At 52.4% G+C, this 15,494-nt stretch overlaps 2 protein-coding genes across 9 annotated transcripts; both read right to left on the bottom strand.

Moving 5' to 3' along the window:
* Positions 1-9,353, bottom strand: LOC135966556 (myotubularin-related protein 9-like). 6 transcript variants are annotated; one of them, XR_012423209.1, is made up of 5 exons: positions 3,627-3,785; positions 3,381-3,491; positions 3,084-3,304; positions 2,674-2,777; positions 1-575 (listed from the first exon to the last, which is right to left on the bottom strand). XR_012423209.1 is itself a non-coding variant. In XM_065525683.2 (5 exons), exons 1-5 carry the CDS (start codon positions 3,632-3,634, stop codon positions 197-199), a joined length of 984 nt encoding a protein of 327 aa, XP_065381755.1. In that variant the 5' UTR covers positions 3,635-3,770; the 3' UTR covers positions 1-196. The 6 variants fall into 6 exon arrangements, 4 of the variants coding, with proteins under 4 accessions (XP_065381755.1, XP_065381746.1, XP_065381763.1 ...); XM_065525683.2 differs by having other exon boundaries at positions 1-736; positions 3,627-3,770; XM_065525674.2 differs by having other exon boundaries at positions 1-736; positions 3,084-3,491; positions 3,627-3,766.
* On the bottom strand, positions 8,953-11,672 carry LOC141406864 (myotubularin-related protein 9-like). Of its 3 annotated transcripts, none has more exons than XR_012423269.1 (4): positions 11,436-11,672; positions 11,046-11,154; positions 9,791-10,592; positions 8,953-9,356 (listed from the first exon to the last, which is right to left on the bottom strand). XR_012423269.1 is itself a non-coding variant. In XM_074013729.1 (4 exons), the coding sequence occupies exons 1-3, from the start codon at positions 11,618-11,620 to the stop codon at positions 9,814-9,816; spliced, it is 498 nt and encodes a 165-aa protein (XP_073869830.1). In that variant the 5' UTR covers positions 11,621-11,672; the 3' UTR covers positions 8,953-9,356; positions 9,791-9,813. The 3 variants fall into 3 exon arrangements, 1 of the variants encoding a protein (XP_073869830.1); XR_012423270.1 differs by having other exon boundaries at positions 9,791-10,094; XM_074013729.1 differs by having other exon boundaries at positions 9,791-10,017.
* Positions 11,673-15,494: the final 3,822 nt, after the last annotated feature.

Below are 15,494 nucleotides of genomic sequence, written 5' to 3'. Positions count from 1 at the left end.
TTTTGTGGGGTCTGTTTTATCATCTTTCCTTTTCACTGACACCCCAGCAAGGGGATGCCGATCATGGAGACTTTTATTATTTAGACCTCCCTATACTTTGGACACCTCAAACTTAAGACCGTCCGTACTTTTGGCCAGCCTGGGTTGCAGGCATCCTCTTCCAAGGTGTAAAGGTCCTAAGGGGCCTGCAGAGGTTTCAGGAATGTCTCGGTTGCTGTCCAAGGAGCCAGTGCTTAGGGTGGGGGCTGAAGTAGTTGGCTGAGAGGCTTCTGTCTTCTCCCTTCCTGTCACTGTTTGCCACGCTCTTCCCCCATGCGGCTTCTGCAGGCTTAGGTGAGTGGGTCCAGCGAAGAAACAGGCCCGAGGAGGAGGAACACAGGTCAGGACGCTGAGCGGAGGGATAATCCCCCGTGGAGAAGGTGTGGGGCTCACCTTGCCCAGCCGCAGGCTCTGGGGCTCCACAGATGGCCAAGGGATTGAGGATGTAGAGTGGGTTCCGGAGTCTTTGTTGCTCTTTTGGCTGGCTGAGCCAAGACCACAGGGAGTGCGTCCGAGCCCTCACTTCACACGGGCATCTGCAGAAAGGCAGGGAGTAAGTTTCCAGCCCCAGGTATGCCCTCTGGGAGTCTGGGTGGGCAGCCCTGGTTAGTAGGGTGACAGCCACTTTGGAGCAGTGATAACCTCTCCTTTTCTCCTTTTTCTTGCAAACATTGCCAGTCAGATCTTGTACTGGGCACTAGAATAAAAGGAACAAGACAAAGTCCTACTTCTTAAGGAGTTCTATTTAAAGGGAGAAACCAATTTAGTTTTGCCTCAGTGTCAGAGAAGGCTAATTAAGAATGTGATGTTTGGCCGGGCGCGGTGGCTCAAGCCTGTAATCCCAGCACTTTGGGAGGCCGAGGCGGGCGGATCACAAGGTCAGGAGATCGAGACCACAGTGAAACCCCGTCTCTACTAAAAATACAAAAAATTAGCTGGGCGCGGTGGCGGGCGCCTGTAGTCCCAGCTACTCAGGAGGCTGAGGCAGGAGAATGGCGGGAACCCGGGAGGCGGAGCTTGCAGTGAGCCGAGATCGCGCCACTGCACTCCAGCCTGGGCAACAGCGTGAGACTCCGTCTCAAAAAAAAAAAAAAAAAAAAAAAAAAAAGAATGTGATGTTTGAGCTGAGTCTCAACAGACCTAGCATACCCGCTGTGCAAAGCAACAGCCAACACTTGGGGAGAATGGCAGGAGCCAAAGAAAGAAGGAGGGAAAGGCCCACTGTGAATATTGATAGGCCTGGACCCAGGAGCTTTTGAAAGAAAACTGATAACAATGAAGATGCAGAGAAGAGTGAGGCAGCTGCTGGAGAATCCAGATGGGAGAGACCAGTGTGGATGAAGACCGGGGGAGGGCCTTCTGGCAAGGGAGGACCAAACTCAGACAATTTTAGGAGAAAGACTAAAGATGAAGGATGGGGGAGAGGGAAGTAAATAGAGATGATCCAAGACTAGTAGGGTTAGTGAAGCAGGATGGGGTATGGAGGAAGACTGAGCAACAAAATATAATTAAATCTGATCTTCACCCTGGAAAGGAGTGAACCCTCCCTCCCCGCATCTCAGTCTCATAAGACAGCTGGCATCTGGGGCTGATTGGGAGCGTATGCAACAAGAGACCAACCAAATAATAAAAATACCACTTCTTTTATTTATTTGTTTATTTATTTAATGGAGTCCCACTCTGTTGCCTAGGCTGGAACGCAGTGGCATGATCTCGGCTCACTGCAACCTCTGCTTCCCAGGTGCAAGCAATTCTGCCTCAGCTTCCTGAGTAGCTGGGATTACAGGCATGTGCCACCACGCTCGGGTAATTTTTTTTTTTTTTTTTTGAGACGGAGTCTTGCTCCGTCACCCAGGCTGGAGTGCAGTGGCGCGATCTTGGCTCACTGCAACCTCTGACTCCAAGGTTCAAGTGTTTCTCCTACCTCAGCCTCCTGAGTAGCTGGGACTTCAGGCAGGTGCCAACATGCCTGGCTAATTTTTTGTATTTTTAGTAGAGACAGGGTTTCACCATGTTAGCCAGGGTGGTCTTGATCTCTTGACCTCGTGATCCACCCGCCTCAGCCTCCCAAAGTGCGGGGATCACAGGTGTGAGCCACTGTGCCCAGCCTAATTTTTTGTATTTTTAGTAGAGACGGGGATTTCACCATGTTGGTCAGGCTGGTCTCGAATTCCTGACCTCAGGTGACCCGCCTGCCTCAGCCTCCCAAAGTGCTGGGATTACAGGCGTGAGCCATTGCACCCGGCCAGATTACGGCTACTTTTATCCCCTTCATGCTACTGATGAGATTGAGACTCAAACAGGTTTGCTATGAACACCCAGCAGGTGAGTGATGAAACTGGAATTTGAGCCCAAATTATTAGACTCTGCTTTCAACTTCCATTCTATTGCTTGGAAAGAATCAACCTGGCAAAGTGGTAGAGAACCCCAGAAACTATTTTTGCAGCAAATTTCCCCTGTAATCCTTGTTTTCAAGGCAGGGGTTCATTTGCAATTGGCTATGGACAGAGTAGGTATGTCTAAATGATTGGCCTTAGACCTATTTATCTCTGGATTTGCAGAAGTTAGGAGGAAGTATGAGATTTGGAGACAGGGGCAAGGAGAACACTCAGTTTTCCTAAAAGACAAACTCACTTGAATTTGAGAAAGATGGCTCCTAAGGAAGTAAGCTGCTGGCCGGGCACGGTGGCTCACGCCTGTAATCCCACCACTTTGGGAGGCTGAGGTGTGTGGATCACCTGAGGTCAGGAGTTTGAGATCAGACTGGCCAATGTAGTGAAATTCCGCCTCAACTAAGAGTATAAAAATTAGCCAGACGTGATGGCGCATGCCTGTAATCCCAGCCACCCAGGGGTCTGAGGCTGGAGAACCAGGAAGGCTAAGGTTGCAGTGAGTCCAGATCGCGCCACTGCACTCCAGACCAGGCGACAGAGCGAGACTTCGTCTCAAAAAAAAAAAAAAAAGGAAGGAAGGTGCTGATGGCACAGGCACACAACCCCTTCCTCTGCCTGCCCCTAACCCACCTCAACACTCCCTCAGCTTACCTCTCCTTTTCGCTGTTACAGAGAAAGGTGCCAAAAGGGGAGGCATAGGCGTGCCCAAATAGCGCCAACAGTAGCCCTTCCCCAAACTCCAATGACAGTCGGAACTGGCGGCCTGGCTGCCACACGCAGTCCAGGAAGAAGAGAAAGGTGGGTGCCTCATGCTTGGGGTGGGCATGGGAGAAGGCTGAGTGGGCACAGCACAGCTGGAAGGGGTGGCCGGCCTGGGGAGTGGGGCAGAGCAATGGGGAAGCAAGGTTTCTGGATGGAGGGTAAGGCTGGGGTTGGGTGGTCGCTTACTTTCCTGGATCCACTCCAACTCCACCAGTTCCTGGAATCCAGTCATGGTTTTGCTCAAGGGGTCCAGGATGAGTTGGGCCAGTGAAGTCACAAGCAGGGTGCTGTCTGTGCCTTCAGCCCCATGTACCAGGCCAGGAATAGAATGGACTCAGTTCTAGGCTATATTTGCTTACTGAATCACAGTTTTGCATTCAGGGGTTGAGAGCCCTGCCCATCCCGCCCTATTCTGTGTCAAGGGGGCCTTACCTCTCCATGCCCTGGGCTGCCAGGCAGGCGGTGCTCAGTGCCTCCTTTACATGTTACAGCCAGCAGCAGCCATCCAGCAGACTCAGCCAGTTGTCCATGCTCTGCTCCGAGTCCCCACAGGCCTCCACCAGGCGCACGAAGCTCTCCTGCAGGGGAGAGCTTGGCAAGTGCTCAAGACCAATGAGGGAGACACAGAATCCTGTAAAGAGCCTATCTGATAAAAGGGACATAGAGCCCCTTAGGGATTCCAGTCTCACAGCACATACAACCCACAGAGGAGCTCCTAATCTTTGAGACAGGGTCTCATTCTGTCCATGAAATGGTTTCTTTTTTTTTTGAGACAGAGTCTCACTCTGTCTCCAGGCTGGAGTGCAGTGGCGCGATCTCAGCTCACTGCAACCTCTGCCTCCCGGGTTTAAGCGATTCTTCTGCCTTACCCTCCCAAGTAGCTGGGACTACAGGTGCATGCCACCATGCCCAGCTAGTTTTTGCATTTTTAGGTTTCACCATGTTGGCCAGAATGGTCTCGAACTCCTGACCTTGTGATCCGCCCACCTCAGCCTCCCAAAGTGCTGGGATTACAGGCATGAGCCACCGTGTCTGGCCTAAAATGGTTTCTTAGCCTTGAGGATTCCTCAGTCTGATGGGAGAGACTCAAGACCCTTTGAGAGGCCGGGCGCGGTGGCTCAAGCCTGTAATCCCAGCACTTTGGGAGGCCGAGACGGGCGGATCACGAGGTCAGGAGATCGAGACCATCCTGGCTAACACGGTGAAACCCCGTCTCTACTAAGAAATACAAAAACCTAGCCGGGCAAGGTGGCAGGCGCCTGTAGTCCCAGCTACTCGGGAGGCTGAGGCTGGAGAATGGCATGAACCCGGGAGGCGGAGCTTGCAGTGAGCTGAGATCCGGCCACTGCACTCCAGCCTGGGCTACAGAGCGAGACTCCATCTCAAAAAAAAAAAAAAAAAAAAGACCCTTTGAGAAAGCTCCCGGGAAGGGGTCACATAGCCCTCTGGGGAAACACAGAATGTCCTGGGAAACCACCAATTTGCTGGAAGTATCACAACGCCCTTGATGTACCACAGTCTGATGGGAGCAACACAGCACTCGCTGGGGAGCCCCAGTCTGACAAGAAAAACACAATTCTCTCAGAATTCTGAATCTGCTCCTACCTCCCAGAAACTGCTCTGTTCAAGGTCACCAGTGACCTCCTGCCAGAAAATCTAACAGAGACTTCTCAGCTCTGTTTAAAAGCCTTCAGTGGCTGCCCACCACCTTGAGGATAAAGTCTAGGTTCATCTGTAGCCTCATCTGTACTCCCATTTCATACTCGACACTCCCACCATACCAAAGGACATTAGTCGACCCCATCCATGGTTTCACTTTCTGAGGTTTCAGTTACCCATGGTCAACTGTGGCCTGAAAATATTAAATGGAAAATTCCAGAAATAAACAATTCATAAGTTTTAAATTGTAAGCTCTTCTGAATGTTGTGATGAAATCTCGAGTCACCTTGCTGTGTCCCGCTGGATGGGAGTCATCCCTTTGTCCAGCATATCCATGCTGCACACACTCCCTGCCCATTAGTTACTTAGTAGCTGTCTTGGTTATCAGAGCGACTGTGGCATTACTGCAGTGGGCTTGTGTTCAAGGTCAATAGGAGCCTAAGGCTGCATTACAAGGCCTATGTCATTCACCACATCTCATCACATGGCATTTAAGCATCTCACATCATCACAAGAAGGGTGAGTATAATACAATAAGGTATTTTGAGAAAGAGATCACATTCAGATAAACTTTTTTTTTTTTTTTTTTTTTTGAGATGGAATCTCACTCTGTCACTGAGACTAGAGTGCAGTGGTGCAATCTCAGCTCACTGCAACCTCCGCCTCCTGGATTCAAGCAATTCTCCTGCCTCAGCCTCCCGAGTAGCTGGGACTACAGGCGTCCATCACCACACCCGGCTAATTTTTTTTGTACTTTTAGTGGAGGCAGGGTTTCACCATGTTAGCCAGGATGATCTCGATCTCCTGACCTTGTGATCTGCCCGCCTCGGCCTCCCAAAGTGCTGGGATTACCCACCACGCCTGGCCTCATACAACCTTTTTTTTTTTGGAGTTTCGCTCTTGTTGCCCAGACGGGAGTGCAATGGCGGGATCTTGGCTCACTGCAACCTCCACCTCCCGGTTTCAAGCAATTCTCCTGCCTCAGCCTCCCGAATAGCTGGGATTATAGGCCCGCACCACCATGCCTAGCTAATTTTTTATATTTTTAGTAGAAGCGGGGATTTATCATGTTAGCCAGGCTGGTCTTGAACTCCTGACTTCAGGTAATCCGCCCGCCTTGGCCTCCTAAAGTGCCAGGATTACAGGCGTGAGCCACTGCGCCTGGCCTTTTTGTTTTGTTTTGTTTTTGTTTTTTTAGACAAGGTCTCATTCTGTCAGCCAGCCTCAAGTGCAGTGGTGTGATCACAGTTCACTGCAGCCTCTACCTCTCAGGGCTCAAGTGATCTCCCACCTCAGCCTGTTGAGTAGCTGGGGCTACAGGTGCACTCTACCATGCCTGGCTAATTTTGAGACAGGATCTTTTTTTTTTTTTTTTTTTTTTGAGACGGAGTCTCTCTCTGTCGCCCAGGCTGGAGTGCAGTTGTGCGATTTCCACTCACTGCAAGCTCTGCCGCCTCCCGGGTTAACGCCATTCTCCTGCCTCAGCCCCCCTAGAAGCTGGGACTACAGGCGCCCGCCACCATGCCCGGCTAATTTTTTTGTATTTTCAGTAGAGACAGGGTTTCACTGTGCTCGCCAGGATGGTCTCGATCTCCTGACCTCGTGATCCGCCTGCCTCGGCCTCCCAAAGTGCTGGGATTACAGGCATGAGCCACCGTGCCTGGCCGAGACAGGATCTTGCTCTCACCCAGGCTGGAGTGCAGTCACATGATTACGGCTCACTGCAACCTCCACCTCCGAGGCTCAAGCCATCCACCTCAGCCTCTTGAGTAGCTGGGACTACAGGTGTGCACCACCACACATAGCTAACTTTTTTTTTTTTTTTTTTTTTTGAGATGGAGTTTCATTCTTGCTGCCTAGGCTGGAGTGCAATGGCGCTATCTCAGCTCACTGCAACCTGTCTTTCGGGTTCAAGTGATTCTCCTGCCTCAGCCTCCCGAGTAGCTGGGATTACAGGCATGTGCCACCACGCCCAGCTAATTTTGTATTTTTAGTAGAGATGGGTTTTTCCATGTTGGTCAGGCTGGTCTCGAACCCCTAATCTCCAGTGATCTGCCCGCCTCAGCCTCCCAAAATGCTGAGATTACAGGCATGAGCCACCACACCCGGCCAATTTTTGTATTTTGTATAGAGACAGTGTCTCCCTATGTTGCCCAGGCTGGTCTTAAACTCCTGGGCTCAAGCAATCTATCCTCCTCGGCCTGCCAAAGTGCTGGGATTACAGGCATAAGTCACCGTGCCCAGTCACAATCTTCTAAATCTCCAAAATACCTATCTTTTACCTCAGCACCCGACCTATACAACTTTTATTACAGCATATTGTAATTGTTCTATTTTATTATTATTGTGTGCTTACTATATAAATTAAACTTGGCTGGATGCAGTGGCTTACGCCTGTAATCCTAGTACTTTGGAAGGCTGAAGCAGGTGGATTGCCCGAGCTCAGGAGTTCAAGACCACCCTGAGCGACATGATGAAACCCCATCGCTGCTAAAATACAAATAATAATAATAATAATAATAATAATATAAAATAATAATAATAATAAAATACAAAAAAATTAGCCAGGCATGGTGGCAGGCTCCTGTAGTCCCAGCTACTTGGGAGGCTGAGGTATGAGAATTGCTTGAATCTGGAAGGCATAGGTTGCAGGGAGCTGAGATTGCACCATCGCACTCCAGCCTGGGCAACAGAGGGAGACTCTGTCTTAAAAAATAATAATAATGGCCGAGTGCGGTGGCTCACACCTGTAATCCCAGCACTTTGGGAGGCCGAGGCGGGCGGATCATGAGGTCAGGAGATCGAGACCATCCTGGCTAACATGGTGAAACCCCGTCTCTACTAAAAATACAAAAAAAAAAAAAAATTAGCCGGGTGTGGTGGCGGGCGCCTGTAGTCCCAGCTACACGGGAGGCTGAGGCAGGAGAATGGCGTGAACCCAGGGGGCAGAGCTTGCAGTGAGCTGAGATTGCGCCACTACACTCCAGCCTGGGTGACAGCAAGACTCCATCTCAAAAATAATAATAATAATAATAATAATAATAATAATAAAATAGGCCGGGCGCGGTGGCTCAAGCCTGTAATCCCAGCACTTTGGGAGGCCAAGACGGGCGGATCACGAGGTCAGGAGATCGAGACCATCCTGGCTAACACGGTGAAACCCCGTCTCTACTAAAAAATACAAAAAACTAGCCGGGCGAGGTGGCGGGCGCCTGTAGTCCCAGCTACTCGGGAGGCTGAGGCAGGAGAATGGCGGGAACCTGGGAGGCGGAGCTTGCAGTGAGCTGAGATCCGGCCACAGCACTCCAGCCTGGGCGACAGAGCGAGACTCCGCCTCAAAAAAAAAAAAAAAAAATAATAATAATAATAATAAAATAAAATAAATACAAAAAAGAAAATTAGGCCGGGCGCGGTGGCTCAAGCCTGTAATCCCAGCACTTTGGGAGGCCGAGACGGGCGGATCACAAGGTCAGGAGATCGAGACCATCCTGGCTAACACGGCGAAACCCCGTCTCTACTAAAAACACAAAAAATTAGCCGGGCGAGGTGGCGGCGCCTGTGGTCCCAGCTGCTCGGGAGGCTGAGGCAGGAGAATGGCGGGAACCCGGGAGGCGGAGCTTGCAGTGAGCTGAGATCTGGCCACTGCACTCCAGCCTGGGCGACAGAGCGAGACTCCGTCTCAAAAAAAAAAAAATAAAATAAATAAACAAAAAAGAAAATTAGCCAGGCGTGGTGGCACGTGCCTATAGTTCCAGCTACTTAGGAGGCTGAGGTGGGAGAGTCATTTGAACCCAGGAAATGGAGGTTGCAGAGAGCCAAGATCACACTACTGCACTCCAGCCTGGGTAACAGAGTGAGACTCCATCTTAAAAAATAATTATTATGATAAAATAAAATAAGATTAAAAAAATTAGCTGGGCATGGTGGCAGGTGCCTGTAATCCTGGCTATTTGGGAGGCTGAGGCAGGAGAATCACTCGAACCTGGGAGGTGGAGGTTGCAGTGAGCCAAGACAGCACCACCGCACTCCAGCCTGGGCAACAGAGCGAGACTCTGTCTCAATAAAATAAAATAAATAAAAATAATAAAATAAATTAAACTTTTTCATAGGTATGGAAAAACATAGTGTCTGTAGGGTTTGGTACTATCTGAGGCTTCAGGCTTTCACTGGGGATCTTGGAACACACTTCCCGAGGATAAAGGGGAACTACTGTACTTGGCAGTTCCCCAAATAGGACAAATGACCAGGCTGTCTCCGCACCTGGACACTTGCAGTTCCCTCCATGCAGGGTCTTTCTTTCTTCTTCTGGCTCACTCCTCCATTTTCGGGACTCAGCTAAAGCATCCTATTCTCAGGGAAACCTCTGATTACCTGAAGTCATTGTAGTAAGAGAGGGGCACCTCCTCTGCGCTGCTGCTCATCTCAGGGAAGCCTGATTGTCCATTCTCTGCTGAGCTCTGTCATGTCTGAGCTGGCCACCGTGGCAGCCCCTGTTGCTCAGTGCTGGGTAAATAAATAAATAAACACAGCTTTGTATTTTGGATAGGGAAGCAGTCTACTCTCCTCAAAACACAAAACTCCCTCAGGACCTCTTCTTGGCACTGCCATCACCTGGAGACAGAGGGCACAGATCCCATCTGTGCAGGTGCAGCCCCCAGGGAGGGGGTGAGTGTGTGCAGGGAGGTTGTTCCGGGAAGACAAATTTCAGTTTAATGTAAAGAGGTGCTTTTTCTTCCCAGGCAAAGCTGGGGTGCCTAGAGAGTAAGGCGCTGTCTCAGTGGTGGTGTGCAAGTCGGGTTGCCCATGTGGAGGGATGACACCAGGAAAGACTTTCAGGGTTCCTGGAGGACCCCCACCACCCCAACACACACTGACACACACGTACATTCACAGAGCCCTACAGGAGAGGGCCTGGGAGAGGGTGGGAGGCTCCTTACCTCTCCAGGGACCCGTGTAACCGTTACCAGCCAGGGTAAGCGGCCTTGGCCTCGGTGCCTCCGCCAGTCACGTGGGCCTGTTTCGCTGCCTGAGCCGAGAGCGTGTCCATGATGAAGCCCGGCGCCCACGGACGAGCTCCCGCCAGCACAGTTCGCAGCAGCTCCTGGTCCTTCTCGCAGCGCCGCTTCTGGGGAACGGTCAGGGGCTGGCTGGAGCGTAGCAGAACCTGCGGACCGGACTCAGCTCTGGAAGTGACCCCCCCAGGCTTAGAGGGCCCCTAGGCCAGGTCTGCACACCGACAGGCTGGTGTAGAGAGACCAGGGCGAACTCAGGAGGCTTCGGACCAGTCTGGAGGTGTTGTGGCCAAAGTGGTTTGGGACCCTATGAATAGCCCGTGGGCGGGTCCTGGCTTGACAAAGAAGGGACTAAGCTTCGCGGGGCCCAGAACCGTCAGGGGCGGGGCCAGAGAATGGTGATACCCTCCCCTGCGAAAAGGCGGGAGAGGGGCGGGACCAGAATGGAGCAGGAGCTGGGGCAGCGGCCAGGCCGCGAATTGGCCGGGCCAAAAAGAAAAGGCCCAGAAAGGACACGGCCTCCTAGGGGCGGAGCATGGGAAGGGCGCGCTCACGGTGCCGCTGGGAGCAGGGGGTAGCTGAGCACCGGGAAGCGACCTCCCTGACCAAATCGGGCGCTGCGTGCCAGGGCATCATCGTCCACCACGTGTGGCACGATCACGGCACGGGGGTATCTGGGGCACAAGCTGAAGTCCCCGTTCACCTCGCTCAGCCGCCACGCGTTGGTCTGCGGAGCAGGGAGTAGAGAGGCCAGGTCTAGGGCACCCAGGGAGTGCCCTGTCCCCTCTTCCAGGCCCGGCGCTTCCACCTCACCGGGCCCCCACGACCGCCTCACTTCGCGAGCTACTCTCTTGTAGTAGCGTTCGGGCGGAAGGAAGAGCCAGGAGTCGCCCAATCTCAGGCCCTTGGGACGGTAGAATAAAGGGAAGGAAGTGATGACGGATTCCAGGGAGGACAGCGCCCGGAGAAGGAAGTCAGGGGCTCTGAGGAGAGTCGGAATCGTCTCACCTGCGCCCTTTCCAGCCCCTCAGCCCTGTAGCTTCAGCTTCGGCCTCTCCAAGTACCCCAGACCACCCTGCATCCCCCTGCCATTTAGCTGCGGCTGCGGGGCCTCTTTGAACAGTAGCACCTTTTTTTTCCCCCTCTAAGCTTAAAGGGCTTGGGCGCGCCCTCGCCACACCTCGATAGAGGGGGCGATGTCCAGCGTTGCTTCCGCGCCCTCTATTTCCAGCTGCAGCACTCGCAGGTCCTTACAGCGCAGGGTGATGGTGCCCGAGTCACTCGCAACCCTGGGGAGGGACGGGCCCAGGCTTAGTGTCCCTCGCTAAGGAGGGGATGATGTCCTCCTGCATAACGCAGGGTGATGGTGCCCTCCTGCGTAACGCCCAATCCGGGAAACTCGTTGCCCCTCTCTGAGACTCGTTGTCCTTTCCCAGGAGAGGGGCAACGAGTTTCCCGGATTGGGCGTTACGCAGGAGGGCGCCAGCTCCGACTGCGCCGGCCGTGACCCCTACCCCGCCAAGCCGCGCGCTCCCCAACTCCGGGGACCCCCCTCCCCGCCACGTCTCACTGCTTCTCGAAGAAGTCGACGCTACGCAGCAGCAGCAGCCACAGGTCCAGACAGGACGCGGGCCCTGGCGACAGCAGCAGGTGGTAGAGAGTGACGCACAGCGAGCCGCGAAGCGGGAGCGCCTCCGGGCCCCGTGGAAGTTCTGCTTGGGCCCAGCCCGTGTGGATCAGCTCCGAAAACTCCATTCTGCCAGTGAGAGACCCAGGGCCCAGCAGAAGGCCAGACTGTGAGAGTGTCAGGAGGGGCAGGCTGGAGCAGCCAGCGCAGCCAGCGACGCCGTCTGGACAGCTGTTAAGGAGGTCACTCAGAGGAAAGGATCACAGTTTCACAGGAATTTCCCCTCATATTGCTAATATCTCTTAGTGAGGTCCCCGGCCAGAGACTGTTATAAGCAAATCTCCATTTCATCATCTGTGAAATGGGGAGATTAATCTTGCCTAAAGTCCTTAACCCTATGCCTGGGTTGCAGGAGACACTCAATATTTTTGCATTTTTGTTTTTTTAAGCCCTGAAGCGCTAACACTACTGCTAACTTTAAAAAGAAAGAAAGGCCTGGCGCAGTGGCTCAGGCCGGGCGCGGTGGCTCACGCCTGTAATCCCAGCACTTTGGGAGTCCAAGGCGAGCGGATCACAAGAGGTCAGGAGATCGAGACCATCCTGGCTAACATGGTGAAACCCCGTCTCTACTAAAAATACACACACACACACACACACACACACAAATTAGCCGGGCGTGGTGGCGGTGGCCTGTAGTCCCAGCTACTCGGGAGGCTGAGGCAGGAGAATGGCGTGAACCTGGGAGGCGGAGCTTGCAGTGAATGGCGTGAACCTGGGAGGCGGAGCTTGCGGAGATATCGCACCACTGCACTCCAGCCTGGGAGACAGAGCGAGACTCCATCTCAAAAAAAAAAAAAAGAAGAGAAGAAGAAAAGAAGAAGGAGAAGAAGGAGGAGGAGAAGGAGGAGAAGAAGGAGGAGGAGAAGGAGGAGGAGAAGGAGGAGGAGGAGGAGGAGGAGGAGGAGGAGGAGGAGGAGGAGGAGGAGAAGAAGAAGAAGAAGAAGGAGGAGGAGGAGGAGGAAGAAGAAGAAGAAGAAGAAGAAGAAGAAGAAGAAGAAGAAGAAGAAAGAAAGAAAGAAAGAAAGAAAGAAAGAAAGAAAGAAAGAAAGAAAGAAAGAAAGAAAGAAAGAAGGAAAGAAGGAAAGAAAGAAAGAACCGGGCGCAGTGGCTCACGCCTGTAATCCCAGCACTTTGGGAGGCCGAGGCCGGCAGATCACGAGGTCAGGAGATCGAGACCATCGTGGCCAACATAATGAAACCCCGTCTTTACTAAAAATACAGAAATAACTGGGCATGGTGGCGCATGCCTGTATCCCAGCTACTTGGGAGGCTGAGGCAGGAGAATCGCTGGAACCCAGGAGAGGGAGGTTGCAGTGAGCCGAGATAGCGCCATTGCACTCCAGCCTGGGCAACAAGAGCAAAACTCTGTCAAAAAAAAAGAGAAGGCCGGGCACGGTGGCTCAAGCCTGTAATCCCAGCACTTTGGGAGGCCAAGACGGGCGGATCACGAGGTCAGGAGAGCGAGACCATCCTGGCTAACACGGTGAAACCCCGTCTCTATTAAAAAAATACAAAAACAAAAACTAGCCGGGCGAGGTGGCGGGCGCCTGTAGTCCCAGCTACTCCGCAGGCTGACGCAGGAGAATGGTGTAAACCCAGGAGGCGGAGCTTGCAGTGAGCTGAGATCAAGCCACTGCACTCCAGCCCGGGCGACAGAGCGAGACTCCATCTCAAAAAAAAAAAAAGAAAAGAAAGGAAGGAAGGAAGGAGGGAGGGAAGGAGGGAGGGAAGGAGGGAGGGAGGGAGGGAGGGAGGAGGGAAGGAAGGAAGGAAGGAAGGAAGGAAGGAAGGAAGGAAGGAAGGAAGGAAGGAAGGAAGGAAGGAAGGATGGATCTCTTCCCCCGTACCTTGGTGGAAGGGCTGGAAAGTGGGTTTGAAACTGGGAACTGCCTACTTCCTCCCATACATAAGAAACTTGGGTTGGGGAAATCCTTTGGTCCACCTTAAATGCTTGCAGCTGTGTAGCTGGCGCCCCTCCCCCACCTTGCAGCTGGAAGTCCCTGCCTGAGGGCGCCCTCTGTGCAACCCACTTCTGGCTAAGTCCAGACCTCAAGAACCCCATCCGCTATCACACCACCTTTTCAGCAAGTGTGTATTGCCGGTACAGTGAGCTAGCTGGGTCTTGTGTTTGGTGCTGGGGCCCAAGGATGACTGGGGAAGGTTCTGTTCACAGGGTTTTCAGTCTGGCAAGAGACACAATTAAGCTGGTAAAATTGCAGGAAGAGAGCTGTGCCAGTTTCCCACAGAACCCATCTATTCATCCATCCACCTTCTTTTTCTTTTTTCTTTTGTAAATGTTTTTGTGGAGATGGTGGTCTCCCTGTTTTGCCCAGGCTGGTCTTCAACTCCAAGCCTCAAGCAATGCTCCTGCCTCGTGGACTCCCAAAGTGCTGGGATTACAGGCATGAGCCACCATGCCCAGCCTCTTTTATTCATCTTCTTTCCCTCCCTCCCTCCCTCCCTCCCTCTCTTCCTCTCTTTCTCTCTTCCTCTCTTTCTCTCTTCCTCTCTTTCTCTCTCTTTCTTTTTAATTAAGAATAAAGAAGGCCGGGTGCGGTGGTTCACGCCTGTAATCCCAGCACTTTGGGAAGCCGAGGTGGGCGGATCATGAGGTCAGGAGATCAAGACCATCCTGGCTAACACGGTGAAACCCCGTCTCTACTAAAAATACAAAACAAAAAATTAGCCGGGTGTGGTGGTGAGCAACTGTAGTCCCAGCTACTTGGGAGGCTGAGGCAGGAGAATGGCGTGAACCCGGGAGGCGGAGCTTGCAGTGAGCTTGCAGTGAGATTGTGCCACTGCACTCCAGCCTGCGTTACAGAGCAAGATGCCGTCTCAAAAAAAAAAAAAAAAAAAAAAAAGGGCTGGGCATGGTGGCTCACACCTGTAATCCCAGCACTTTGGGAGGCCGAGGAGGGCGGATCACGAGGTAAGGAGTTCAAGACCAGCATGACCAACATGGTGAAACCCTATCTCTACTAAAGAATACAAAAATTAGCAGGGTGTGGTGGCACACACCTGTAATCCTAGCTACTCAGGAGGCTGAGGCAGGAGAATCACTTGAACCCGGGAGGCGGAGGTTGCAGTGAGCCAAGATTGCACCACTGCACTCCAGTCTGGGTGATAGACTGAGACTCTGTCTCAAAAAAAAAAAAAAAAAAGAAAAAAAGAATAGGCCAGGGCAGTGGCTCACGCCTATAATCTCAGCACTTTGGGAGGCCGAGGCGGGCAGATCACTTCAGGTCAGGAGTTCGAAACCAGCCTGGCCAACATGGTGAAACCCTGTCTCTACTAAAATACACAAAAATTAGTGGTGGCAGGCGACTTAATCCCAGCTACTTGGGAGGCAGAGGCAGGAGAATCCCTTGAACCCGGGAGGCAGAGGTTGCAGTGAGCTGAGATCAAGCCATTGCACTCAAACCTGGGGGATAAGAGCGAGACTTCTCTCAAAAAAGAAAAAAAAAGGAAAGAAAAAGAAAAATAGAGCTGGGCGCAATGGCTCACGCCTATAATCCCAGCACTTTAGGAGGCCGAGGCGGGTGGATCATGAGGTCAGGAAATCAAGACCATCCTGGCTAACACAGTGAAATCCCATCTCTACTAAAAATACAAAAAATTAGCTGGGCGTGGTGGCGTGCGCCTGTAGTCCCAGCTACTTGGGAGGCTGTGGCAGGAGAACTGCGTGAACCCGGGAGGCAGAGCTTGCAGTGAGCTGAGATCGCGCCACTGCACTACAGCCTGGGCAACAGAGCGAGTCTCAGAAAAAAAGAAAAAGAAAAAGAAAAAAAGAATAAAGGAATAAAACAATGGTACTTCATAGGCAGAGAAGGCTTTTTTTTTTTTTTGAGACCGGTCTGCCTCTGTCACCCAGGCTGGAGTGTAGTGATGTGATCAGGGCTCACTGCAGCAGCTTTGCCCTTCTGGGCCCAAGCAATCCTTCCA

Source organism: Macaca fascicularis, chromosome 1 (genome assembly GCF_037993035.2).
Source record: "Macaca fascicularis isolate 582-1 chromosome 1, T2T-MFA8v1.1".
NCBI classification, from domain to species: Eukaryota; Metazoa; Chordata; class Mammalia; order Primates; family Cercopithecidae; genus Macaca; species Macaca fascicularis.
Note: the sequence above shows the minus strand (reverse complement) of the source record. Positions and strands in the feature narration are given on the sequence as shown.